The following is a 27,497-nucleotide window of genomic DNA, read 5'->3' as shown; positions in this document are numbered from 1 at the left end:
ATTCTATGAAATATGTGAAAAACAGCAGAAATGGGCACTGGCCAGGGGTGGACCAGCAGCATTTCCTCTTGTCCAGCCACTGGTTACTTGGGAGCAGAGACCAACACCCACCTCGCTACAACCTCCTTTCAGGTAGTTGTAGACAGTGATAAGGTCTCCCCTCAGCCTCCTTTTCTCCAGACTAAACAACCTCAGTCCCCGCAGTCTCTTCTTAAGACCTGCGCTCCAGTCCCTTCACCGGTTTCGTGTCCCTCCCTTGGATATGCCCCAGTGCCTCCATGTCCTCCTTGTAGTGAGCGTCCCAAAGCTGAACAATGTCCTCTTGTAGTGAGAGACCCAAAACTGAACAACGTCCTCTCGTAGTGAGGGACCCAAAACTGAACAATGTCCTCTCATAGGAAGTGACCCAAAGCAGAACAATGCCCTCTCGTAGTGAGGGACCCAAAGCTGAACAATGTCTTCTCATAGGAAGGGACCCAAAGCTGAACAATATCCTCCTTGCAGTGAGGGACCCAAAGCTGGACAATGTCCTCCTCGTAGGGAGGGGCCTAAAGCCGAGCAGTGTGCTCTTCGTAGGACAAAAGCCGAGCACAGCACGCGAGGTGCAGCCCCACCAATGCCAGGTGCAGCGGGCTGCGGGGCCGGCGGGGCGGCGCCTCCCGGGGCGGAGGGACGGAGGAAGAGAAGGGAGGAGCCATCCCCTGGCTTCCCGCCGTGCCGGGAAGGAGGCGATCGCCATGGAAACCCGGTCCCGCCCCTGCCCGCCCCCCGGCATCCGCGGGCGGGGCAGAGGCTCCTCCCGTGCCGGGAAGGCGGGGCAGGGGCGGGGCGAAGCGAGGCGCAGCCTGGGCCCGTGTGCCCCCTTCGCGGCTGCCGCCCCCCCGACATTCCTTCCCAGCCCCCCGCCCCGCGGTCCGTGCCCGGCGCGGCTCGGGGGTCGCTTCCTGCCCCGCAGGGAGGGGCCCTGAGGCGCTGCCATGGCCGAGGGAGCCGAGGCGCCGCCGCAGCGCTTCAGCGAGGACGATTTCTACTGCCCCGTGTGCCAGGAGGTGTTCAAAACGCCCGTGAGGACCGCCAACTGCCAGCACGTGTGGGTATCCCGCCCTTCCCGAGCCTCCCGCCCCGCTCCTGCTCCCACACCGGCGCCGAGTCTCGGCCCGCAGCGCGGGGGGACGGGGCGGATCCGCCCGGTGCCTCTGGCGACACGGGACCCTCCGGGGTTCGGTGCCCCCCGGGGGAGGGATGAGTCGGGACCCGCTCCGAGGCTTCGAAGCGAAGCTGAGAGGGTTGGGGTTGTTCAGCCTGGAGAAGAGAAGGCTCCGAGGTGACCGTATAGCAGCCTTCCAGTGCTGAAAGGGCTGCTCCGGCCTTCCCTCGCCTCTTGCTTGGGAAGCAGGGGAGGGTTGGTCCAGTAAGGAAAAGCAGCTCCTGAAGGGAGCCCCGCTGTCTGATGGGTGGTAGCCGAGCTTCTCAGCCGACCAAAACATCTGAGGCATCCGACTTAACCTGCGGGTTTTTAACTTTATGGTTTCCTGTTTACAAGCCAGGACCTTAGCTTAGTTGTTCTGTCTTTTCAGCTCGTCCATTCTGCACGTTTTGGAGCAACATTTAATTCGAAATAGTACTTTGTAGGAAAACACGGTAGCTTTGGCTGTTGCTACTCAAGGAAGAGGAAGTGAGAGCTGCAAAAGCTGATGAACTGAGATCTTTAGAGACGCATGCTAAATTAAGCTTTGCAATATTTTTGGCAGTAAACAGGAGTTCCTCTGATAAGATTTTCCAATACCACGTGCCTGCTACTCCATTTAATATATTAATGATCAATCCAGTGTGCAGCTTGGGGATACTAGTCAGTAAATAGTAAACTATTTACTAAGTGCATTCCCAAGTACCGCTAATTTCCATATACTTCTTTGTAAGCAGCATTATTTCATTGTGCTTATATGTATAAAGATTTGTATTCAGTAGTCTATTAATCTGATGCAGCTCTTTTTTTCCTAATAATCACACTGCTCTTTTCCAGGACAAAGTATCTAACTCTTATCATTTTGCTAACCTGTGTTTGTGGTAACTCTTTAATTTAGGTTTTGCAGGAAGTGCTTCTTGACAGCTATCAGAGAAAGTGGAACACATTGTCCTCTCTGCCGTGGGAGCGTGACTAAAAAAGAAAGAACATATCCCAAAAGGGCTCTAGATGTTGAAAACAGTATGAAGAAAGCTTCTGGGGGCTGTAGATGCTGTGAGAAGCAGGTAGAGTAAAACTTTATAAAAAGTTGGATAAATTTTTCTTATTTTTGACCAGACACACTTTTACTGTGTGTTGTTCTTGTCTTGGAGCTAAAGAGCCTATAGCAGTTTGAACTTAGCTTTGTATGGCTTGTATGTGTACTAGGCAAGCGGTGCCTGCTAGCAGGCCTAGCAGGCATAAACTGAAAGAGGATTTTATATTGTCTGTAAGTACTTTGTAAGTGGGGTGCCACTTTTTCCCCAAAACAATGCAAAAACTGAATATAGCTATAAAACTGGAAAAGGAAAAGCTGGACATGAAAATGAAATTTGCAGATGGTATGGAAAACCTCAGAAACTTTCACTGTGGAAATTAAAGTGCTTAAAGCTACTGTAAAATTTAATCTAAAACAAGAAAAAAAAGTACAGGTTCCTCTTTGTTCCTCATGATTCATTAGGATGAAAAGCTGGGAGAAAGAAATGATAGCAAGTTGGTAAAATGGAAGGAAGAACCAAATGAATCCACAGAATAACTAATGGAATTTAGGCCCAGGCATGTGAGATATGATCTTGTTCAGCTTCTGAATCTGTGAGCACGTTCTGACAGTGCTGTTTGACCTGAAATTCTGATTTAGGGCATGTCAAGCACAGCTGTCTTCTGACAAATCTAAGTGGCTTGCATTTAAGGTGGATGGGCAGCCTTAAGTTGGTGTTCGTTTGCCTCTTTTTTTCTTTCTTCCCTCTCAAAGAAAAAAGTTATGTATTCTTGGACCATACCTCATGCAAAAAGATTTTGCTCTGCACAAGGTAACAGCAGGCCAGAGAAGACTGATGGAGCAGTGGTGCTTATCCCATCCTCATGGTCCCTCTCTGTTGTAGCTCATCAGTTATTGATCCTGGATATGGGAGGTGTTGTTCCTGTGGCTTTGTTTCAGTTAAATGGAGTTTACTTGCATCTTTCACCCCTCAGAGGGCTCTCAGATGCCTGGCTGGTGGGGATTTGGGGAGTGGGGATGTTCTGTAGTTCCACAGTGATGAAGACTCTATGGAAAAAGGAATCGAAGATCTCATTTTGGGGAAGAAAGTGTTCATGCCAAGAGAGGAGACACAAGTTCTGTTTTCTGCTGCGTATGATGTCTATATAATTCCTGCATGCATTGCTTTCTGTTGGCAGAATTATCTCTTCCTCCTATCCCTGGATTGTTTAGTATAATTTCAATTATTTGCCATTTCATTTACAGGTTAGATTTTCGTGGATGAGACAGCATTATAAAACGTGTAAGAAGTATCAGGATGAATATGGTGTTTCCTCTATTATTCCAAACTTACAGATTTCCCAAGATTCAACAGGGAACAGGTAATCAGGGTGTTTTATGTAAAGCAATGCATTTTATTCTCCTTCTGCCCCCAAAGTATGTTTTTTTCCAGGGCATGCCTTCTTTTTGCAAGAATCATTGTCCATATTTTTGTTCTTCAAAAGCTTACAGTTTTTCCAGGTGTTTTTCTTTACTCTTAGCATACAGAAGAAAACCTTTCTGCATGATGGTTTGGAATGCCTTCTGGGGACTCTCCTAAAAAGTATATAGTATTTGTAGCTTGCTTTCCTTGCCTTGACAGCATTATAATATTTATACCCAGGGAAGTTCCCTTCTCTTTTTGTTCCCCCTCCCCTTTCCTAATTCTGTTTTAGTGGTTATTGTGTTTCAAAACATTACTGTGCAAGCTTTTGCTTTCTGATTGAATTTATTTTGAACTCATCTTCTACAAAACGTGTAAGGAACTCCAGTATGTTACCATAAAATGTGGATGACACGTACAATTTGGTTTCAGGCAGTAAAGCTAAAGAACTTCCTTTTCCATACTTTTCCATACCTTCTCACTGATGTATTTGGTTTGATTGTAGATTTTTGCTTATTTTGGAAGACCTCTTTTTACATACTAGATCACAGGGTTTTATTATATATACCCTGCCCTTTGTTTACGTTCTTTTGACATCTGTTTTCTATTTTTAGCAATCTGAAGTTCTCTCTGTGTGGTTTTCAATCCATCAGTATATTGAAAGCGGAAGTTTAAGCTGTTACCAGAACTATCTGCAGCAATGTTTCACCTAAGTGTCTGGATATTGTTATATCATTATTTATTGACTATGCCACAGTAGGATACTTGTGCTTATAATATTATAGCAGTGTCAAACGTGTACGGGGACTGGATTTGTGACTGTAACTATTCATGTTATTAGGATGATCAGCATGTACGAGCAGGTTTTTTTGGCCTAGCTAGAGGTGAATATATGGTCAAATTCACTTTCTAAAATATTTCTTTCACCCTTGCTTTAGGAAATAGTTTATTTTGTGCTCAACATGAGAAAGTTTATCTTGCTGTTGTTGGAAGTTGTAAATTATTTCTGTAAACACATGGCAGTTAAATGCCTATTTACATAGGCCTAAATGAAAAAACTTAGAATGTGCTACCTGTCTTACATTCATTCTTACTTACTTACCTAGTTCATAATGCTTTTTGAGCTACTTGGCTGTAATCTCCATTACCATTCTTGTTGGCTAAATGTGTATTGTATTATATATCACTTCCCTATAAAGTTATGTAGAAGTCCACCAAGGGTCACCATGGTAACTAAAACCTGAGACATACCTTGATCCAAAGGAAAAGCTACGAGGATTAAAATGTGTGCCGGGGTGTGTTTGGCCTTGAAGTTCATGGGACTTAATGGATTTCCCCCCTCCCCTTACCCCATTACTGTTTAAAAAAATTGATAGTAGAGTAAAATAATGTCAGTTTTTCATTGCTTTTTTTTTTTCTTGACTTTTATTTGAAGTAGCAGGAGTGATGCAATATCTGATAATGGCGGGATGGCTAATAATCAAATACTTCAAGGAGAAACAAGGTAGGCTGCTTATTTTTCTAAAGTTATTATTAAATAGATCTTGACAGTCAAAGTGCAAGCTTCTACCAACTTAAAAAAAACCTTACACAAAGGCCGCTAACAAGTTGTGTTAAAAAAACGTTGTAGTTTCTTCTACATTTCTGTCTATGTGCTAGAATTTGGAGGGTTTTTTTCGGTACTTTCGTGAAGGATTTGCACTAAAAGATGTTACCAGTAAGAAAGAACAGGCTGCAGTTGAAATTGGAACAAAAGAATTTTCTAAAATCCCAAGTCTTGATAAATATGCTTTAAAATTGCAGTTTGGAAGTAGCACTGGAACTCTATTAGATTGCTACTATGTCAGTGAGTGTGGGGGTTTTTTTTGTTGCAAAAAGGGAAAATGACAACAAGTTAACAGATTAAGCTTTCTGTAACACTACTAATAAAACTCCCTTTTCTATTTGACACTGTGTGTTTCTGTTTACAGTGGACACCCAACCTTCAAATGTCCCTTGTGTCAGGAAGCCAATTTTACCAGACAACGCTTACTGGATCACTGTAATAACAGACATCTTTATCAGATAGTTCCCGTAGTAAGTACAGTTGTTCATGTGTGCTTCTTAAGCTACTTTCATTATAATTATGTGAAGAATTTTAAATGTGCAGTAGCTAATCTGTAAAGATAACTGTTTTGAAACGTTATACTTAATGCAGTGCATTTCACTTGAAGTGTGACTTTCATGTGAATGTTTCCTGTCCACCTTCTTTTGGTTTTAGGGCATTTCTGACCTAGCTGTCTTGTTTATCTTGTTGTGGAACAAACTCAGTTTTTGAGCTTAATGCTTAACTCTTCTTCATTTAATAATTTGGATCTGTTTCTATAGAATCCTGTTTGTAACGTAACTACTGTTTTGTGTGAAACGCACATTTACTTCAAAAGTAATCTAAGGTAATCAAAGGGAATGAAGGAGAAAATCCTGTTTTGTTTCCTATCCTTTTCATCTGTATAGGGTGTGTTAATTTGTCTGTCTGCTTACTAGATCATCTCAGTTGTGTGAATATTCTCCCGATCAATAAGTAGGATGTAGCAATCGCTTTCTTTTCTAAATTTTAAATGATAGAAAGTGATAGTAAGAGTGCCAGACAGACATGATAATCCTCTACTTCTAAGAGAAACACTTAAGAAATTTGGCAAGTTGAAATACAATTTTTGAATGTTACACAACTGAGGAAAAGAATGCTTAGAACTATAGTTTTATGTGAACTCCTGTACTGTACTTTGATAATGGATGAGTAATAGAGTAGTTATTTCTGAGAACATGTCTTTAATCTATGCTGTATTACCAATACCTTTTTTTAATTCTCTCTTTCCTCTTCCCCTCCAAATTCAGATCTGTCCTATTTGTGTATCTCTTCCTTGGGCAGATACTAACCAGGTTACTAGAAATCTTGTTAGCCATCTAAATCTAAGACATCGGTTTGACTACGGAGAATTTGTGGTAAGCTTTTTCTTCTTTATATGTAGGGGAATAAATGGTAATTTTTTTTAATAAATAAAAATGCCAAATAAAAAATTTGTACCAAACTTGTGCTCTGGACATGCTATGTTCTTGCTCTGTACAGAACTCAGAAGTAGATAAATCTGTTCTTAAACTTTCCACTGTCAACAGTAAGGGCTACTAGGGATAGGTGTTGTCAACAGTTAAGCTCTGCTCCAAACTTATGACTTGTGTCTTTAGCGTACTGTTCTCAATCTAAACTATTTGTTCCTCCAGAACAGTTTATTACTGCTCCTCCTCGGGAAATTAAGTAGATGCTACTCTGTTTTATTGACATTTTTGACCTTTTATGGCAGAAATGGCTAAATCATAATTCTCAGGATTCAAAGTGCAGCTTGACTAGCTGGTACTGCTGCTACAGCCTTTCTTCCACTATGTTGCGAGAGGGGCTGCAATGTCAAAGACATCTCGTTAAATCGTTTGTTCTAGTTGCCTTGTTCCAGGCTTGCTTTGAATACATGACCTTGGAGTAGATGCAGCACGATGTACATATGTAGTCACTGGATCGATTCCAAGTCAAGTCAGCCAATTGAATTCTGTATATGGGACCAGAGGGCTGAAGAGTTTGTGTTGTAGTTCCTACAGGGTTTGACAGGCTTTGGGGTACGTTGCTTGAGCTTTGTGTGGGACAAGCATAGTATTTGAGGCGTAGGTAGCCTCACTGGTTGAAGATGGCAAAAAAGCTGCGTGTTGTTTTTAGTGTTGAGTGATCTGTGACAAAAGTATGAAGAACTAGGGGATCAATATAGGGGATTGGGCTCTTCTATGTGAGTGCGTTTTGCATGTTTGAGGGTGTAGAACTGGTGATTGGAATTCGAATTTGAGGAAGCTGCCGGAATTTAACTAAAAAATGTACTCTGGCACTTCAGCAACTTAGAGGACAGCTTTTCAAAAGTAGCAGGGTTAACCACTCATCTTTTGTGATGTGTGTTTGCTTTCTCATTTGAAGCAGTATATTCTCAACAATCTGATTACTGTTGTGTAGGGGTTACATTTTGTTTTTATTAATGGAAGATGTTATGGCTGGTTGGAAGCCCTGTTACAAGAATTGCATGACAGTCAGCTTTCCTGAGCTGGCTGTTCTGTAATGTAATTGAGCCAGGGAGAGAAGATGGACCCTTCTGTTTAATGAGCCTTGTCCCACACATCTAATTCTTCTCCTGCCTCATGTATCTCTTAGTACTTGGTTAAATAAAAGATATTGTGCAACATAAACAATCGCCTAGTATGTGTGAAGATGGAGACTCTTCATCTGGGTGCCAATTCCTATGCAAAAATGTGGAAAATGAATCATTAAACCAATGACTATGGTGTATTTTAAGTATTTATTCATTTTGATGGTGTTTTCATTTTGTTTAGAATCTTCAACTTGATGAAGAAGCCCAATACCAAAATGCAGTTCAAGAATCCTGTCATGTGAACTTTTAATGTATAGCCCCCTCTTCATCTTACTGGTTATCTGATAGAAAAGTGACATTAATTCTGTGGGTGATCTGAAGTGTATATTAATAAAAATGATATTCAGTAACCACTCTTCAGGCTTAACTTTCTCCTTGTGCATAAAGACTTCTCATAAATGATTTTGCTGAAACTCAAACTTGACGTTTTTATGGAGATCTGTCCCAGTGGAATTGGGGACCTTTTTGGAACTTCACTATTGTCTTGGGTTTCTCTAACTTCTATGACTCTGTTAATTACATGGTTTCTTGTATTCATGTCAGATATTTTAATTCACCAAAATGAACTGTGGAAGTAACATCTGTAGGAAGGCAAGCAGAGATGCTCTGTTGTGCTGTTGAATTTCTTTAAGTTTAGCTGTCATCTGCTAAGATATTGCTGAGAATTTTTTTCCTCTTCCTGCTTGAAGGAAGGACAAAGTTTTATTTGGTGTTGTGATTGGTTTTTACTCTTACTATGTGAATGAAAATAACACCAACTTCAGAAATAAAAGTATTTGTTTTCTGTAGAACAGGTTTTATTTTTACCTTTCATTGCGAAAGAATTATGCCATTGCCTAGGAATAATTGCATCTATTTGTTCCCCTTTTGGAGCATAACTGAAATAGTGATGGATGAGGAGTTTTCCCAGTGTTTCCATCTACGAAGGAATATGGTCCCCCTGACATACTTTCTGAGCAGTTCAAGGTGGCATGTAAAAGGTATATGACTGTGGCCAACTGTTTTTTTCGTTTTGTTTGGACCTTTTTAAGAAATTCTCTTGTTGCATTTGGAATTCAAGTTTTCATCTATTCTGTCTTTCATGGAAGGCTGTGTTAACTAGAGAACTAATTGGCTTCAGACCCAACAACACTCGGGAATGAAGTTCTTTCATTTGGTAGGACTGTTTAGAACTTGGACATCTCCTGCATCCAAAGCCTTGAAAAAACAGTTGAGAAGAAAAACTTCCTCTAAAAAGTTATGAACATGTTTTAAGACTTTGTATTCTAGATTTACACATTCCCAGCAAGACCATCATTAAAAGCAGAGAAAACAGAGCAATAACGCAATTTTGAATTTAAATGGAAAGTTCGTTTGTAAAAGAACTTCAGGGTCTTTTATTTAATACTAGTGGGGAGAAGGGGGGGGAAGCTGCAAGAGCTTACGTTTTGCAGGTTCAGTTAGACTGCTGTGAATGTATATGCTTTAGGATTGGCTCTTCAGCCTGTGTTGCCGTCACCTGTTGTCAAACTACTGTTCTTAATGGGTATTGTATACTTGGTGGAGAACATTCCCAATAACTTTCTTTGTTTAGTTGGTGGTTTATGTATAATAATATCAGTTGTGCAGCTGTAGTACAATCTGCTGCTTGTGCCCTGGCTCCCATTTGCTCTCTAAATAGGGGGGTTGAATATTCTTTAAATATGGGGATATTTTATGTTCCAAAACTGCTAAGGTTGCAATGCCTCATTGTGCAATGTAATGGGTTTCAGAACTGAATTGTAGTTCTAATATGTTGAATGTTGGAACTAAAACAGTATAGACTGTAACTTGACATTCCTATCTTCTTTTTTTTAAGAGTGTAAAACATTGAGTGTAGAACATTACTTAAGGTATAGCTGGCTAAAATACAGAGAAAGTTGGCTATTTTAACAATGTCTAAAGTTGATACCCTTTTTATAACAACCTTGTCTTACATTTTGTTACTGGCTTAATATGGTATTTTGGCAGCAGGCCATGCTTTGACCTTGTACTTCAGCTTCCCTATGTGCCCCTCATGCTCGTCTGTGTATTCCCAGTCTGTCAGTCTGTCGCCTGTGGTGCTTGTGTGACCACATACTGGTTTGGAGTGGTGCACTGATCCAACTGAAAACATTTGAGTTTTAACTTTATCTTTTCCTCTATAAAGCCAACTATGAGTTTCAAGGTAGCCTAATGCTAAAGTTTTAGCTTTTTAAAATGAAAATGCATACTGTGGTGATTTTATTACCGCGTAAGTTTTCTAAGGAATGTAACAGTTACATTTAAATTTATTTAACATTTTTAGATTGGATAAAATGTTTGTATGATCTGGCAATGAATACCTACAGCCAATACAGATTCAGAACACCTCATGGACACTGGAACTAGTTATTTATATTACTTGAACATATCTTGACAGTTGCAAATGAAATTACATCTATTTTAAAACTCTGGGAAACAAATTTTTCTATAGCAATAATTAGTTGTCACTTGATGCATAGCTGCTGAGCATTTTAGTAATTTTTAAATGTTGAGAGACTAGAATTCACATTTTAAATCAACAAATGTGTATAAATGCAATACAAAAAAAGTCTTGCAAAATCTTTGTCTTTATTTGCATATGTTAAAATCTGTATTGGCAGGCACTGCCATGCTTAAGATTTTATACTTTTAATATGAAGAAATTGCATCAAATACATTCACTAAGTAAGCATTTAATGAAAATGAAACTTTAAATATGCTGCTGCTGGTCATCATCTTTGTCACTAAAGCTCAGACATGCACAAAAAAGCTGTTTATTCATGATGGGTGATGCTTCTACTCGAAACAAAATCTTTACTGGAAGATTGCTGCTTAACGATGTTTTCATGTTCATTGCATTGTGTATGGTTTCAATATGGTATGTTATGTTCTAATTGTACCTTACATTTTTTCTCCTATTAAAGTGTTTTATTTACTGGTTGTCTCGGTTACATAATAAAGATGATCAGTCCCCTTGATGCTACTTCCTTTTCAGATGCTTTCTATACTTCAAAACACAGTCAGTTGTATGCCTTCACACTTTAAATTATTAGAATGGCATGTATACTGCTGAAATTGATGGGTTGTGCCTCATGATCTTTTCATGAGCTGACAAGTTACTTTATATTGCATTGTAAGATCTTTCCGTGAGCAGGAAAGATGATAGGCTGGACAAAGCTCATTCGTGCTTTTTTTTCTGCGTCTTGGGGTCAACAGCAAAACCTGAGCCTTTACTCAGAAGATGTAATGTCTTTCTGAGGACAGAATTGTCAGTAAGCTGTTTGCAGTGTTAGACCAGCAAGGTGACATCCCTTTATATCTCTGAGCTGAAAGAACAGTTTGGTGGGTTTTGTGGTTTTACTTTTAATGGACAAGCAGTTGATAATACAGTTGTGAAATTGAATTAACATCTTATTTTGAATGCTAGAAATATGGCAAAAAAATATGTAAATTTACTTTTTATTAGTTTATTGTTCTTTGCCCTTAATATGCATTTTTCTAAGCTCTGAAAGGATCCTAAATCTGGTTATAAGGCCTTTGTTAGAGAGTCCATTTAATTTCTTTTATTATGGCAATGCTTATTTCATTATTTAAAGAGAATGCACTCAATGCATTTAATTCTCGTTGGCAGTGTGTTGCTTATAGGATATGTGAGCTATGCAGAAGACCCCTTTGTTCTGCTCCAGTCCTAAGCTAGGGCTCTTTCCCAGGGAGAGAGGATCTTTTGTGCACCGAAGTCATCTTCTGACAGGCAGTCAGGGCTACTTTTTTTTGTACTTGGGAAGTGTTCCTGGGTCCGTCTCTTTTCTTAGATGTGGCTTTTTGAGTCCAGTGAGGTTTGAACACAAGTGTCTGTGAGGACTCTGCCATAAAAGAATACAGCTACTGTATACCTTATATCCTTTGTTTTATGCTGAAACACACTTAATTCACAGATGCTCTGAAGAGATATGTACTTTGCTATGTCTTGTAAACATAATGCCATTTGTGAAATGTCTGCAGAAACAGGCAGCCAATGTTGTTTCATTGCAGGCAAGCAGAGCTACAAGAGTATCTGACAAAAGCATCTTCAGGGTTGTTTTAGAATTGGAGAAACTAGCAAGGAAAGGGCGTACACTACATCATCTGTTCTCAGAACAGTGTGCATTTAAACTTGCTGTAGATACCAAGTTTCTTTTGGCTTGTTGTTGATGTAGGAGACAAAATTTGGGGACTCTAATATAAGAAGTCTTTTTATTAATGTTAAAATCGCCTTTTCCCAATGAATTACCACACTCTTACTAGCATCGAACAGTAGTTTGGGTTCTTCTTCCCACCTCGTGAGTAGAGTAGGTCTGCTTTAGGAAGGAGTATTTCCCAGCCCTAGCAAGCCTTATTCTATCTGTAGCAATGTCTTTTAATTTCTTGTATTATTCTTCCACCCTCCCCCAATCTATTTTTCTATTTTTGGGACACGATCAGGAAAGAGCTAGAAAAGTACATTTTATGTTTATTGCTCTTCCACACACACACTCCCCCCCGGCTGTGAGGAAATTGGGGCGGGGGGGAAGTCATCACTGCCAAATGCATTCTGTGGAAAGCATCTATTCATTTTGAATCTTTGCCTTAAATCCTCTGTGTACATTTAGGATGCATTCCTCAGCTCCATGAAGCTGCAGGTCATTTCCCAGAGCTTAATGACAGAATACTGTTTTTATGAACTTGCTTAAGTTTATGAGGATGCTTAGTAACTGAGAAAAGTGTTTTTCACTACTACCTTACATTCTATCCCTACTCTCCTGTTTCTGTCTTCTTTTTTTTTTCCTCTGTGTATTTCCCTAGAGCAATTACAAGTTTATGCCATCTGTTTCCCTCCCACTCCCCTTTCTGTCTTTTTAAGTCATCAGCAATTAAATAGCGAAGATTATATTACTTAGCTACTAAGTATTGTTTCATTTTCTCTGTATTTTATAAGCTCCTCTGGCTGTGCCCTCCATATCTGCGGGCTGATGTGGGCCTCAGGGGTAAATACAGTAACTAAGAAACTTAGCACCAATAATTTCAAGAGTTTGCCTGCTATGTTTACTTCTATGGCTGGAAGAGTTTATATTTCTCAGAATGTGTTTGCAGTTTGAAAGAGTCTGAAAGTCTTACCACTCAGATTTTATTGCTTTCAAATTCTTTTTAAAGCATTTACTTTGTGGTTTTCTTTAGGGGGAGGACCTTGTTTGGATTGATTAGGAAGATGTTTAAAAAATGTCATGTGCAGACTAAATCCTTATTGGTAGTAGGCACTTGTTATTCAGAAAGCCTTGCTTTGGGTTGTCTGTTTTTGCAGGTATGGGCAAAAGACAGTAGGAAGATGGTGGCTTTTTTCTCCAGGGTAGCTGTATTACTGATACTGCAGTGTCACAGAAGTGTGATTTATGTGCCCCCTTAGTTGTGAGACTGTTCAAACTTCAGTAGTTTCTTTTATGAATGTATCTTCTTTCGTAATTCAAACCACAAGAGGGCACTGAGTATTTTTGGGTTGTCTCTTAAAAAGTGTAGGATTTAAGGATGCTAATTCACTAAGTAGTTGTACTGGAAGACACTTTTAGATATGATGTTTCATAAAATGTAATAAACCTTTTGGATGTTTTAGGGGTTAAGAGACTGACTGGGTTCATTCCAGTCTACAAAAAGAATTTTTCTAACTTTAAACCTTCGAACTTATAGATTTACTTGTGTGCTTTATTGTCTGTGGCGAATAAGCTGTCTTCCTCCAGGACTCCACTCCAGGAATAGCTAAGTGCTCCCCACTTAACGAGTGAATATAAAATGTAACATGTTCATGCAAACTCCCTTTGCTCGCAAGGGCCTTTCTGTAAGGGAGTTCTTTAGAGGTCATCTTCAAAATCAAAGCGTTGTAGTGTACACAGGAGTCACACGGGGGCGTCTGAGGACTGTTGCATTCTGTGATAAAGAGCGGTGGAATTACAGCTGAGTTTTGACGTCTTGCTTTCTGAAACTGCACACATATCAATGACCTCGCTAATTTCATCTGCTGCAGTGATGGGATCCATAGGTGCCAACTACAGGTATGCTTCATTATCTCTTTCTATTACATGGGTCTTTTAAGTAGTTCTCTGGCTGCACACACAATACTTAGGGATTGCTACAGGCCTCTGGAATAAAGAGAGAAATTCTCCTAGCTAGGGGCCCATGCTCCATCACCTGAGAGAGGACTAAGTATCCCTGGAGCATGCTTCTGTAGCGGTGTGGATACCTGGTGGCCAGCTACCACCACTTCAGTAGCCGAATATCAGTCACAGTTTGTTTCACACTGTGGTCTGATTTGTGTTTACCATAAAACAGTTTGTGTAAAAACATGCCAGACGTGATTCAGATTCCCATGAAAGGGAGAGAGGTGTAATTTGGTATGAGTAATTATTTAATATATGAGAGATTGTTTTCTCACACCAAAGAAAAGATAATGGTTGAAGTACATGCTTGAAGTGGCAGTGGGCAGGACGGGGTGCAGTGTAATACACCCAAGCTTCTGCTGGTTGCTTTTTAACCTTGGGTTTTTTTTTATTTACATGTAGCTAAGCAGTGGAAGGAAACTGAAGGTCTTCATTTTCTTGATAACTCTTAATCAAAGCAAACACATCTTGTTTGCCCCTCTGCAAGAAGATGGAACGTTTATGTTTGATATCCATTGTAATTTTTACTTGGATCGTATTCCATGTGCTCCAGCTACATTTGCAGACGCTGGCGTTTCTGAACTTGAAACACTTAAGTATTCAACTCCAAACATTTTGGATTTGATTCTCTTATCTTGCAGGTTTATCTGACAGCCCTTATCTTCTTTGGTGTTTTTGCCTCATCAACCAAGGAGATACTTTTCCAGTGTTATAAACATTTGGAAGATTAACTGAAAAAGTGAAACTAATTAATGAAAGGTAATGCAGGAAGTTTGAGACAGGGCAAGGAACAATCTGCTGAGGATAATACAGCATTTGAATATCCTCCTAATCTTTAACATTTGGTCTATAAGCACTGTTAAGTGAGGTGCATAATGCTCTACAAGCCAGCACTTTTCAAGATCGTTTAATGAATTCATATCACTTGTGGTTGACATTGAAACTCATAATCAGTCAGGTTCCACCCAAATGTCAACAAGCAACCATGAATCACCGTTGCTAACCAAGCAGTTACCAGTCACAACATTATCAAAGCATCTGTGCTGAAATAGAGAACAACAAACTGTAGTGAAACTACCTACCAAAAAATGCTAGAAAATGTCTGTATAATGCTGTTTTTAAGTGTTCTCCGTAGTTAGCTGATAATGCATTTTGAATTTAGCTTTTAAAAAGAGCATTCTTGCTCTCCTGTAATTCACTTATTTTTCCCGATCTCTCTGCCCCCATTACTGTCTCTTCTCAGATTATTATCCAGCTTTACGAAGAAGACTAAAGCAGGTGGTGATTCCCATCTGCGTTGGACAATGCCTGGTAAATGTTAGTCCTTCTGCAGCAAGGCAGGGGATAAGCACTACGGTATTATCCTTACCTGTGCTGCAGTACTGCCCACTGGCAACAGTGCTACAGGGTAGACACAAAGAGATGGTGCCTATCCAAGGGAACACACAGTCTGCTCCTTGGTCCTCCCTGTCTGTTTAGTGCTAGTGAAGTGGACTCAGCAGGAGATCCAAGCAGTCACTGCAATAGATGTGCAGCAAGCTCCATATCAAGTTTTGATTCCTTTCCTTTTTGTCATTTCTTCTAGCAGCGTTGGGAGCATGTGGGTCTGTGGGGAAAGAAATGCAATTGACTGGAAAAAGCTCAGATTTTGCAGGTGTTTCTTACAATTACTCGGGGCTCATTAGATACCTCAGCACCCATAAAAGTTGTGAAACACGTTCAATGCAAAGAACTGCAAGAATGGAAAAAGCAATCAACTGGGTAAAGACCTACTCCTTCTGCTTTGCATTCAATGCTTTTACTTTTCCTCAAACACAGAGCTTATAGTCCGGACACTGGTGGACTCTACCTGCAGATCAGAATGGTAGTGGACATAACATCCTTGAATTCCTCAGATTCCTGACCGTGTCAAGAAAGGACATGTGTCACTTTTGGCTGTTATATGCCCTGTTAACTGTAGAATAAAGACGTATTCTAAGACCGCCATTCTTTCTGTAAATGCACACCATCTATTCAAATAAGTTGTACTATCCTTTATTAATTAATTACCATTAATATACTTTATTAATTAATTTTTTGATTAACTTCAGTTATTTCTTACTGTAGACCTCCATCTTAGAAGTATATGGCCTATTGCACTTTTCATCTTCAAAGAAAAAAGCAAGGAGTAATGCAGCAAAACCCTTAAGGAAAATAAGGGGTGGGTATATCGCCTGAACATAGATAGTAAGCCAGTGATAAAACAAGATGTTTGTCATTGTGGATAACGTGGTCACTAAAGTAGATAATGTCTGTAGAAAAGATCTTCCATGATTAGATAGGAAAAGAATCTTCCTCAGGACTGCCCATCTATTACTTTCTCCTCAACATGTATTAAAAACACATTTAGCTACTTCATGGGTAGCAATGAAATTTATGCCAGGAGTTTCTGCCTTAAAAGTCCTGACATTCTGCTGTTCGTATATTGTTTCATTTTCTGTAGCATCTTGTTTTATTATACCAGATGACTGGTTGAAATGTCAAAACTCTGAGTTTAATTGTTTTAAAGGCAGTGTGAATTGGTGGAAAAAAAATGTATAGGGACTGTATTTTACAATGCAGGGCTAACATACCTGATGCTTTTTCTGTTTGGTGTCATGCCAATTCCAACACCTTCTAGTGTTTTCTTTCGCTTTTTAGCCAGTCCTGAGAGCAGTAGTCGTCATTACACAGAGGTTCATACAGCCCTCTGTGACAAGAAAATCATCCTCTTCTGTTGTGAAGAGGTTGGCATGAGGTCTGAGGACGGTGGATACATCTTAAAAGTGGGATGTGGGAATAGAGAGTAGATTGTCTTGTTTATTTGCATGTAAAAGGTACAGAAGTAGATAAACAGGCTTTTAAGGCTTTCTTCCAACACTAAGTAGTAAGACAAAAATATGCTGTTTCTTTTGAGCTCATCATATTCCAGCATCTCAAGCGAACACTTGTAAGGTACTGTAATCAAGGAATAATGTGTGCAGCTATGCTAGTCTTTTCATTTTGATCAGGAGTGAGTTTTTTAAGCAAGTATGATCATCCTTGCTAACATCATTCCCACTTACCATGCTTTAGCTCACATCACAGAGCAGTTTTGGAGTGTCCAAACTGACATCCTTTCATTTGAAACTAAACCGGAATATATTTTTCAGATCCCTGCATAATGCAGTCCGGTTACTGCCACTGATATCTGGTCCTTGGGATCAAATCAGAGCCAGTCTGAAGTAAAACCTTTTGAGATGTGCAGCATAGATGCCAGGTTCCTATTACCAAATATTTCAATGTACAGATCAGTTCCAGTTGGTTTGAAGTACTTGTTAATGTGGACATAGCCAATCTAGCCCAGGGAGCCTCCAAAAGGACAACTACCATCATCTCCCAGTGGCTGAAAATGACAGCGTGCAGAATTCAAGGACTGCTGAACTTGCAGAAGAAATCTTGACAAAAGAGTTTTTCAATCTCCTGTAATTGGTGGATAGAGGATTACAGTACTTATTGTTACTTTTGTAGAGAAAACCTAACATTATAAGCACAACAATATCTGTAACTTCCCAATGGATCAGCAATGACATAAATGTGGATCTAAGTGCCTAGAAATTACACTAGAGTCCTCATTGCCTGGGATCATCCCATTCTTTTTTATCAGCTCTGATACTTGAAATAGTATGAGGAATGTTATTAATTTTGACATAACCATTTGGAAGTTTGTATTTACAATAGAGAATCTAAATGTCATTTTTAGTTTTTATGATGTTCTAACTAGATAGTTTGGTCTGGGAAAGTGGGATATTAGCAAAGTCTGATCATACAATTATCATGAGTATTTTCTGTTTAAGCATAAGATGTAACTGTGGCAATTTCAGCACTCTCTGGCAGCTAGTAAGTAGAAGACATGACTGAAGTTGGAAGAAACTAAAACTCCAAAGAGAAATAGGCAACAGTGATAGTACAACAGTAATGGTATTTAAAAAATGAATATTTATGGAATTTTTAAATAATCCAGAAGAATACTGTTATTTAAATTAGTGACAAGTACAGTGCTTCACATATATCAACAACAGAAATTACATTATCTTTTCTAAAAGCAAGATACTGAAATAATGTTGCTGACATTTTTTTATCTGCACACATTTCCAGTGTTCACTTTCTGCCAAAAAATACATAATTATTAATATATTAATATCATACTGCCAAGAGTCTTTCTAGCTTTCAGTTGGTCAGAAGGTTTTATTGCCAGCTTTATTCACTGAATCAAAGGAAGGTTGAGGTGGGAAGGCACCTCTGGAGATCGCTTAGTCCAATATCCCTGCCTGCAGCAGATTTCTCAGGGTTGTGTTGGGTTTTGAGTCTCTCCAAGGATGGGGACTCCACACCTGCTCTAGGCAAATTGTTTTAGTGCTTAAAACCCCTTAGAATAATAAAAAAGTTTTCTTATATTTAAATGGTCCTTCATATATTTCAATGTGTCTCTTTCCTCCATATTTCCACTTTCTTGTGTCCACTTCATCCTGTATTTTAGTTTGCACCCAATACTTTTTCTCACAGCAGTGCTTAAAAGTAAAGTGTGTGCTAGTTGTAATGTAATAGTAATGAACTTTGCTTACTAGTCAAGAAGAAGATAGGTAAGTTAATAGTTGATGAAAGGACAAAGGTTTTGATTTATGGTGTTTATTGTCTTAAATACCAAGTTGATCTGAAATTCTGTTCATTTATCTACTGACTGGATGGCAATATGGTCCGGTCTTCTATGCCTGTGCTCCTAATTTGGTTTCTTCTTCAGCTGGTCTGGAGTCAGGTAAGAAAAGAAGTACATATTGTTTATAAGTTAAGGACACAAGTAAAGACATACGTATGTTGCTATTGCAAAATAAAGATTCTGTTGTCATCTGCATGGAAGAGAGAAAGATTCGCGTTTCCTTGGGGTCTTAGTGCAGCTGTTTTAAATAAGTACAGTTATACATAGGAAGGGCTTATCTTGCATTCCCCATCTAAACAACGTCTACTGGTATTTGAAGTTACTTCAGCAAGTATGGGGTTAGAATCTAGATAAGTATTAAAATTTATTTTGTTACTCTATATTTGAATGGAAATATGTTTTATTTTTAATATATAACACAATATATTGAAACTGATACCTTTTCAGCCACTGGATGTACTTGTGAATGACTATTCTATGTTCCCCCAATCCAGCTGAACTATTTAATGCCAAAAAAGTAATAGCTGTGATTTTGCATTTTCTTTCTTATGTAGCATTTTGCTGACTTTGTGATAATTTATTATAGAGGCAAGGAACTTTGGTGATACACATCATAATTAGTTTGGAGAACAAAAACTAGTAGGTTGTTGAAAGTCATTTCAGCTGTTCTTAGCTTCAGGATAATCTATAGAGTAAGGTATTACTTAATGAATCTACTTAAATGGAGTATTTTTATTTACTCTGTGTTGTCTAACTTGCCTGTCTGATTCTTTGAATTTAGCTCCAATACCTTACTGTGTCCTCTTTCTCTCCCCTAACATATGCTCATACATCTCCCTAAATCAAGAGCTTAATTCATATCCCAAACTTTCCCATAGTCCTCTTCTATCCCTGCCTCAGCCTCACACTTCCCTTGTATTTCTGCTTCTCATCATGACTACCTCTTCCTTTATTCCCAGCCTTTTGGAAACTTGAGTCTCAGCCCTGTTTAGACTCCTCTACAGGCTTTGGTGAAGCATGTAATAGGTGATGCAGACTGCTGCTAATACCTGCAAGCTATCACACATTGAACTGACTTGCAATAACCAGCTCCTGTGTGAGAGGGGGCGTCTGATCAGCAGGGCTAATTATTTAATTTTCATGTGTCTTATGATCGGGAAAACCTCATTTCACGTTTCTAGATGCCAATACTAAATGTTATGTAGTCTGGAGAAAACACCAATGAATTAGGGTGTCTCATCTAAACCGGTTAACTACACTGCATCTGAAGTTCATGGTGAGACAGGGAAATTTTCATTGGGAGATTTATCACATCCTTGAGTAGGTGTCCAAGCTAGGTGAGGTGGACCATCTTCTGGAGATCAGGGTAGCATCGTGGTGCCATATCTATTTTAGTGATGGATGAATTATGTATGCAATTACTCATTTGTTTCTCCACTGATTACTAAGTAGTCTAATCACCTAGATTTTGCTGGGAAGGAAATAGAAAGGAGTGTTGAAAGGGATTCCTTCAGTGCAAAACTCTCAGTGATGGTTTTCAGACACTAAGGACCAGCCTAGATTTCACTTAATCACCAAATTTTGTATTCTTAAGCCACGGACTCGCATTTTAGTTTACACACCAAAAGAACTGCTGGACTTAGCTATATTGATTTCAGTTTGTGAACTTTTGCTGCAGATAGAGGTGCTTTCCACATGTTAGTCAGCTTTGGCACAGGTATATTTTGTGATCAGTAGATGAGGGAACACAGTAGTTTACAAATACTGAAACCGTAGAAGCATTTTACTCTCCATTACTGCTTATAAGGAGACTGAATATACATGGATATGATTCTTGTCCTTCATCAAAGGTCTTTAATAAAAATACAATAATGTGATTTTTTTTTTTTATATTGCAAGCTTTACTTACCATTTCTTTTCTTCCATGTTAGCTACAAAACTATGTGAGAATGGGAGTTAAAAAGCAGATGGAGTCCTCAGAAAATGTGCTACTTTTCCTACGTACTTTCAGCTTGTTTTACAAGCTGCAGGTTCATTTCAAAACTTGAATACATGGACTGGGTACTGTCTTAAGCATATCCAGTGATAACAAAATGTAATGAGAAGAGAGATGTGCAATAAAACTTAGAATGCAGGAGAAGTCCATTGACATTTCAGATTCATGGATGATATGTTTGGAAAAGGTATTTTGGGTTATTAGACTATATCTATGTACAGTTATATGCTCATTCTTTTTTCTGAAGTCCCTATCCTTAGTTCTCATGTATCAATGTAAACCTGAATAACATGTTAACTCAGTGAAATGTGAGATCAAAATCAATCCTTCAGCATTTCCATCTATTGAACTCTGGTCACAGTTTCTCAGTCGACTTGGTCAATTTTCCGCAATGACAGTGGGTTTAGTGGGTTTTTAAGAGTTGAATATCTTAAAATCTACCAAAGTTTGAAACAACCCAGAACTGAGAAATGCTGAAACAGGGCTGTTTCAGGGGAAATTGGGTCAGGAAACAGATTCTACTCAATGGTTTCTGTATAACCAACATTTCACTGTCAAAATCCTATCTTTAGACTGGGCAAGGATATATGTGGGTGACAGTTTTCATTAAGAAAATTAAGAAGCAGCAGCAGAAGTTGATTAAAAACTTTGCCTGTTTATGTAACATTTACAGATTAAGAATTTGATTATGTCAGCTCATACCAACTAGGCATTATCTCTCTTAAGCCTATAAATTATATTTGATTTGCCTAGGCAAAAAAAAGGTTTTCCTTTCTTAGTAAATCAGAAGAAATGATCAAAATATGACAAAAACTATGAAGAAACAGTTTGAATTAATTTTAGCTCAGTTGAATTGAAATAATAAAATGAGATTTCAGGCTTTTGTATTTACAATATTTTTTTTCTGGCATGTGCTGAACAATTCACGAGGCAGCCATTTCAGATTGAAAATGAATCTGTCATTAAAAAGCTAAAATAGGACATTCTTACAATGTCAGAGCTTTCTTTCTGAGCCTTTTCCAGATGAAGAAATTTCGTGGAAGGTTTTTTTTTCCTGCATTTTGTTAAAGTTTTTATATGAATGTCATCAGTTTTAGGGCCCACAGTCCTGTTTGCCCTCCAAATTGTTCCCATCATTATGTGCCGAAAGTCAAGTGTAGAAGAACATGTGCATTTGAATCTCTCCTAAATATTCTAGCCATGCTACTTTCTTATCCCTCATACAGATGGTAGAAATTACCACAATTTATGTTCTTCTGGACTGCATGGACTTGATTTTTGGCGATTTTCAACATTCTGATCTTGTACTGTTCATTGCTTCTAAGGGAGATTGCAGATGCTTATCACACTGGAAAGACAAATCCTACGTGCATAACTGCATGTATGAAACATAACAAATTATTTATATGGAGAAACAGGAATGGTCAGGGGGAGGAGACAAGACTTCTGATGAGAAACAGGAAAACTGACCCAGCAACAATTGCTTAGAAAAGCTGTTCATGATTTTGCTCACTGCCTGAGAAATAGTTGCATAGTGTTATGTCAAGTATATCAAAACTAGTCCAAAATGAACTAGTTGTCAAAAATAGTCAAAAATGAAGGTTTAGTTCAATAAAAGAGTATAGATTATATTCTAAAGGCATGTTATTGCAAGGAAACGTGTTTATGTATATATCATTGTATCTCCTTGTGGTTTGTGGATTTTGCATGTTGTGGAAAGAGTCCTGGAGTTGGTGTTGTTTAGCTAAATGGAATCCAGCTAAAGCACTGCACTGGGGCTGAAGTGACCTGGACTCTGTATCCAGTCCTTCAAAGACTTGCTGTGTGATCCCAGACTGCTCATTGTATTCCCCATCTTCAGCTTTATCATGGAAAGATAAGCATAACTTCCATAGGTTCTGTACTGCTCCTGACTACTAGAAGTTCTTGACTTCATAGAAATAATAGGCTCTTTTTTCCCATTTGTGAAGGACCATTCAGCACTGTCTGAGCCATGAGAGAAGCACAGTTGTGAAAACTTCACAGAAGCAGTAATGGGTGGGTGACTTGTCAGCCAGCCTGAAGTGGGGAGGACACAAAGGTGACACATAAGCAAATAAGCATTTCCAGTCAAACGAAGAGACAGTGGGTCCAGACAATCCAATATAAAGCCATGCACTAAGAGCTGTCAGTTGAGCTTAAATCGCATCTCTAATACTGCTGAGAAAGTAACGCGAGCTGCATTTCATTATATGCCTTTCTAATAATATCTTTTTTTCTTCCCTCTCCCCAGCCTGCTCCAGAGACAACTGGTGAGTTCTGTTTAGAGATCTGTTTGTATGCACAGGAGGCAGTCAACAAAACCAGCTGCTCATAAACATCACTAGGACAGACACAGATTTATAATTACTGTTATTGCATTAATTTTCACACTTCATGAAGATAACAGCAAGGGCTGATGTCCTAACTCACTTGTCTTTTTATTTTTCAGAAATAGATGTAGATGGAGGAATTGATCGAGACATCTTTGACATCAATGAAGGTTTTTAACATTCAGTTTCTTTTTAAACATTTTTTAAATTATTTTAATAACGGTAACCACAGATCATTACAATAAGTGAATATTAATCTCCTCTTTCCTTTAGCTTTGGGGCTAGACCTTTTTGAGGGAGACATCAAACTTGATGGGGTGAGTTCAAATATAAACTGTAAACCCAGAAATATGTTCTTGACTTATGCAATGTAAAGTATTGCTGGCATGAAAGTCATGGATGCATCCTGCTCCTACTAACAATAAATGCTGTTTATGTAACAATAACCTGAAAATGTTTGGGGATAGATTTCTACAAAATGTTGTAGACAGTGAAGGAGTCTGGTGCTTTTGCAGAAACATTATCCAGGATAAAGTCGCTTTAGTTGTCAGATCAATACTATTATCTTCTTTTTTTACTTTACTGTGGTTATTATATTCGTGCATTTAAGAGATTCAGCAGTACTAATCACATCCAGGCAGATTTATATAAAAGTTTCTTAATTTATCTACCTAATATTTATTATGAACCAATTAAATTTATAGAACTACAAAACTTTTATCATGTAAATAGGTTCACTGAAACCAATGGAAAATTGAATCTGTAATACATTTTGAAGCATCTGTCCAGTAGCCCCATCTAATCAATAATAATAATAAAAAAAATTACATATCAAAGTGCATCTCAAACAGACCTAGCAGAAACTCCACAAGTGTCTTGTACCGCAAAGGTCAAAAGTGTTTTACTGTCCCCTTTTGTGAATGGCATTAGCCTGAGCACATCACCAGAAGTAAGGAAAGAATTTTCTAAGGATACTGGAAAATTTTGCATCATGAAAAACTACAGAATTGTTAATGTCTGCACTTTTTAGGACTTTAGATCTTAATGTTTCCCATAGGACCTGAAGCTCTCCTCACATATACGTCAGAATCTCAGGTAATTTGTTTGGACAAAATGTTGTGGAAGTTGGAGACAACAGTACAAGGGAGTGAAGGGATTTTAAAACCAAGCCTTAGACCTCTGAATGATCTTCCAAAGCTCTGGAGTTCTTTGTTTTCTTATATGTCTTAAATGGATTTGTGGGAGGCATACTTAGCTTTAGCACTACTGTATTCCCTGATCCGAAATCACTTTTAACTGAGGACTGCATACTTATTTTCTTTCTCAGATGCAGGAACGAAACTCCATCATTGGTGACAACTATCGGTGGCCACACGTTATCCCCTATGTCCTTGAGGATAGCCTAGGTACAGTATTTACCATTGACAATGTCTGTATGTCACATTGATCAAAAAGTTAAATACATGTTCGTAAAGATTCAGTGGTGTTTTTTCCTCTTGTAATTCTTGAGCTGGTGATTACCCATAGCAGGATTGTGCCTGGGTAAGCTCAAGCAGCGTATATCATTTTGATGTTGGTGCTGTGTCTCACCTCCTTTCTTAGATGGCTCTTATCCTGCCATTGCTATTGTCCAGCAGATTGATTTGGTTTTAAAATCATGTCTGAGATAGAAAACTCTATGAAGCAGAAGGAAAAGCATGGCACTGAAGATTTTTTTAAATCCAGGAAATTTACCTGGGCATTTCCATTGTCTGCAGCACCAATGGCAAACTGGCATTCTGGTAGACAATGCAGTTTGCAATGGCACATTGCTCATTCCCCATTGTGGGATCAGGGACACATCATAGCTTGTCTCTGTCTCTTTGGATCTACCTGGCTGTGGCTCTGTACAGCAGAGGCAAGTACTGAGATGAAGTTTGAGTTCTTACTTTATACCATGTGGGAAGTTTGTGCCCTCGCTGTACAATGTGGGGTCAGCTTTTTCCTGTGACAGTAAAAAAGAATCACCCATCCTCAGTTTAGACTCTGATCTAAAGTGGATTGAAACCACAAAAGTTGCTTAGAGGAGATAACCCAGACATAACTTTAGCAGTTAAGTCCCAGAGAGATTCTGTGAAAGTTCTGTAAGCCTGCAATCTGCACTAGGTGAAATCCGATGTCTTCATTCTCTGTGTCTTTAATATTTGCTCACATAAAGCTTAGCAAAGTAAATTAATTAATTACAAAATTAAGAACTACGCACTGTCATGCCTTATATACTCATCATGTCATATTTCACCAAAGAAAAATTACAAGGAAACATAATGAAGATATAAAGTCACAATAGCCTAATTTATGTTTTTTATGTCCCTACTCAGGTATTAATTCTTCAAAAAGCCTGCTTATTTTAATCAAAAATTGCTAGAGCAAGACTCACCCTTAGGACTTGCTCCATACAAACCTATTGGCTTAATATTGATAAGAACACTGTTTGCTTTGCAGAAATGAATGCTAAGGGACTCATCCATAAGGCATTTGAACAGTATCGACTAAAAACCTGTATTGACTTCAAACCTTGGGAAGGGGAGAAGAATTACATATCTGTCTTCAAAGGAAGTGGGTAAGAGGGGTAATATAAAACAGCTCTCACCCTGTTTGTCTGCATGCTATTTTCATGGCCGGTAGTCACTCTAAAAATCATATATCTGATTATGATTTTGTATTTTTTTGTGTCTGTTTTTCCAATCTTTTTTTTTTTTTTAAGTAGAAATTGTAGTAGCCTCCAACACAGTTATTAGCTTGATGGTAATGAACAACTTCTTGCTGGTATTTATTTTTAAATATAAGAGGTAATCAAGTCCTCTAAGAGGAAATTTTCTGGACGTGGTAAAAGATATCAGAAACAAGCTGATTTTTTCTTGACTGATCTCTGGATTTATGGGGTGTCACTTTCAAATGATCATTCTTAGTATACCTTAGGTTTCAGAAAAAAAAAAAAAACAGAGGAGAGATAGTAGTTCCAGTTGTGGGACAATGAATTTATTTGACTATAGCAAATGGAATTGCATTTGAACAATGTCACACCAGCATTCTGATATACCAGCGATATTTTTAAATACTGCACAGCACTGAGATATTTCACAGAGGTTTCAATTTATATACCTCTTTTGATGAATAATTATGCTATTCCACCTTAAGTTTTGCAAAATAAGAAGCCAGTAAAGCAGAAGAAATTGCCGCAGCTTGCTCCCTTTCTAAGAGAGTCGCTGTCGAAACAATGCAACAAAACCAACTCTATTCTCTGCTCTATACTGAACCATTTCTGTTAGAAAAGATCAGAGAAAGCCTGATAGCCTGGTGAGGAAATTTGCTTTCAGAAAATAATTTCCTGATATGAGAATGCTGTCATAAATGGGAAAAGATTTTCTGATAATAAAAATGTTTCCCTTTCCCTTTGGCTTGTTCTGAGATATTTGTAGCAGGTAATTGTTTCTAAATTTCTTTAGTCTCTGGCTCTTTATATTTTCTACTCTTCATGCTGTGCATGTGACATTGAAACTCAACCCTAAAAGATGTATAAATGGAGACTTAGGGAGCAATGCTAACAACTCTTCAGCTTTTTGAGCCAAATGGAAAACTCATGTAGCTAAATTTTTTAGTCCTTCATCACATAAAGTATGCATTGAATTTGCTAATAATTGTACCTCAAAAAGAACCACAATGTTTAGCCTATGGCAAGTAAGAGGCCTCTGCATAATGTTTCATTTATACCTCTATTAAAAATAGATGAGTCCTGGTGACGAAGAAGACAAGTCACTCTAGTGGAATAACAAATCTTGCTCTCACTGCCTGGTGTGTTGCTTGCCCTGCAAGGTTTCTGTCATCTTAGCTGGCACATCTGTAAAATAATTAAAGCTCAGCAGCACTTTTTAAATGATTGGAGCTAAACAAAGCAGTGTCCTGAAATTGGCTATCCAGTTTCAGTAAGACAGCTTGAAGCTGTACAAAGAAATTATCAGGACTCACCCTGCATTACCTACCTTTCATTTAACTCCATTCCTCCCTTTTGATGTAATGAGACAAAGTGAAAGGTGGATAAACCAACCCATTCCCACCCTGCCATCAGTTAGAGCTAATTTACTGCAGACTAAAGCCCTCAGTCCAGAGAGTACAGTGCAGGCAGGAGCACAAAGTCCCTGGCAACACCAGCTGGATTCATAAAGTTTTATCACATGAAGAAAAAGTTGATAAATCATCTTTGCCTTTGCAATCTTAGCTTGCATCTATAAAATAGATAGAGGAAGGTGGAGGAACTTTGCATCAGGAAGATTTGTAGTAGGCCATAAAGTCCCCATCTGAATTATCCTCTGTGAATTCAGTCAGCCACAAAAGAAGCCAGCTGCCATTTTCTTGTGTGGACTGCCATGT

The 27,497-nt window shown here is 38.7% G+C and overlaps 2 protein-coding genes across 4 annotated transcripts in view; both read left to right on the top strand.

The window, feature by feature from the left end:
* Nucleotides 1–804: 804 nt before the first annotated feature.
* Nucleotides 805–10,805, top strand: RNF138 (ring finger protein 138). 2 transcript variants are annotated; one of them, XM_009561691.2, is made up of 7 exons: nt 805–1,090; nt 2,085–2,250; nt 3,468–3,583; nt 5,063–5,128; nt 5,595–5,700; nt 6,499–6,606; nt 8,026–10,805. In XM_009561691.2, exons 1-7 carry the CDS (start codon nt 978–980, stop codon nt 8,092–8,094), a joined length of 744 nt encoding a protein of 247 aa, XP_009559986.1. In that variant the 5' UTR covers nt 805–977; the 3' UTR covers nt 8,095–10,805. The 2 variants fall into 2 exon arrangements, with proteins under 2 accessions (XP_009559986.1, XP_009559985.1); XM_009561690.2 differs by having other exon boundaries at nt 806–1,090; nt 5,060–5,128.
* Nucleotides 10,806–13,814: 3,009 nt separating this feature from the next.
* MEP1B (meprin A subunit beta) overlaps nt 13,815–27,497 on the top strand; it is a 32,326-nt gene continuing 18,643 nt past the window's right edge. Inside the window, exons 1-7 of one of the 2 annotated variants that reach the window (XM_054058984.1) lie at nt 13,867–13,924; nt 14,432–15,893; nt 23,012–23,030; nt 23,210–23,260; nt 23,364–23,407; nt 24,418–24,496; nt 25,572–25,689. In XM_054058984.1, the coding sequence (XP_053914959.1) occupies nt 15,822–15,893; nt 23,012–23,030; nt 23,210–23,260; nt 23,364–23,407; nt 24,418–24,496; nt 25,572–25,689 (383 nt within the window). In that variant the 5' untranslated portion in view covers nt 13,867–13,924; nt 14,432–15,821. Of the gene's footprint in view, nt 13,925–14,431; nt 15,894–23,011; nt 23,031–23,209; nt 23,261–23,363; nt 23,408–24,417; nt 24,497–25,571; nt 25,690–27,497 lie in introns of both variants that reach the window. The other variant, XM_009561708.2, reaches the window with a different exon arrangement.

The sequence above is a fragment of the Cuculus canorus genome, chromosome 2, assembly GCF_017976375.1.
Source record: "Cuculus canorus isolate bCucCan1 chromosome 2, bCucCan1.pri, whole genome shotgun sequence".
Lineage (NCBI taxonomy): Eukaryota > Metazoa > Chordata > Aves > Cuculiformes > Cuculidae > Cuculus > Cuculus canorus.
The sequence above is the reverse complement of the archived record's forward strand: the minus strand, read 5'-3'. Positions and strand labels throughout refer to the sequence as shown.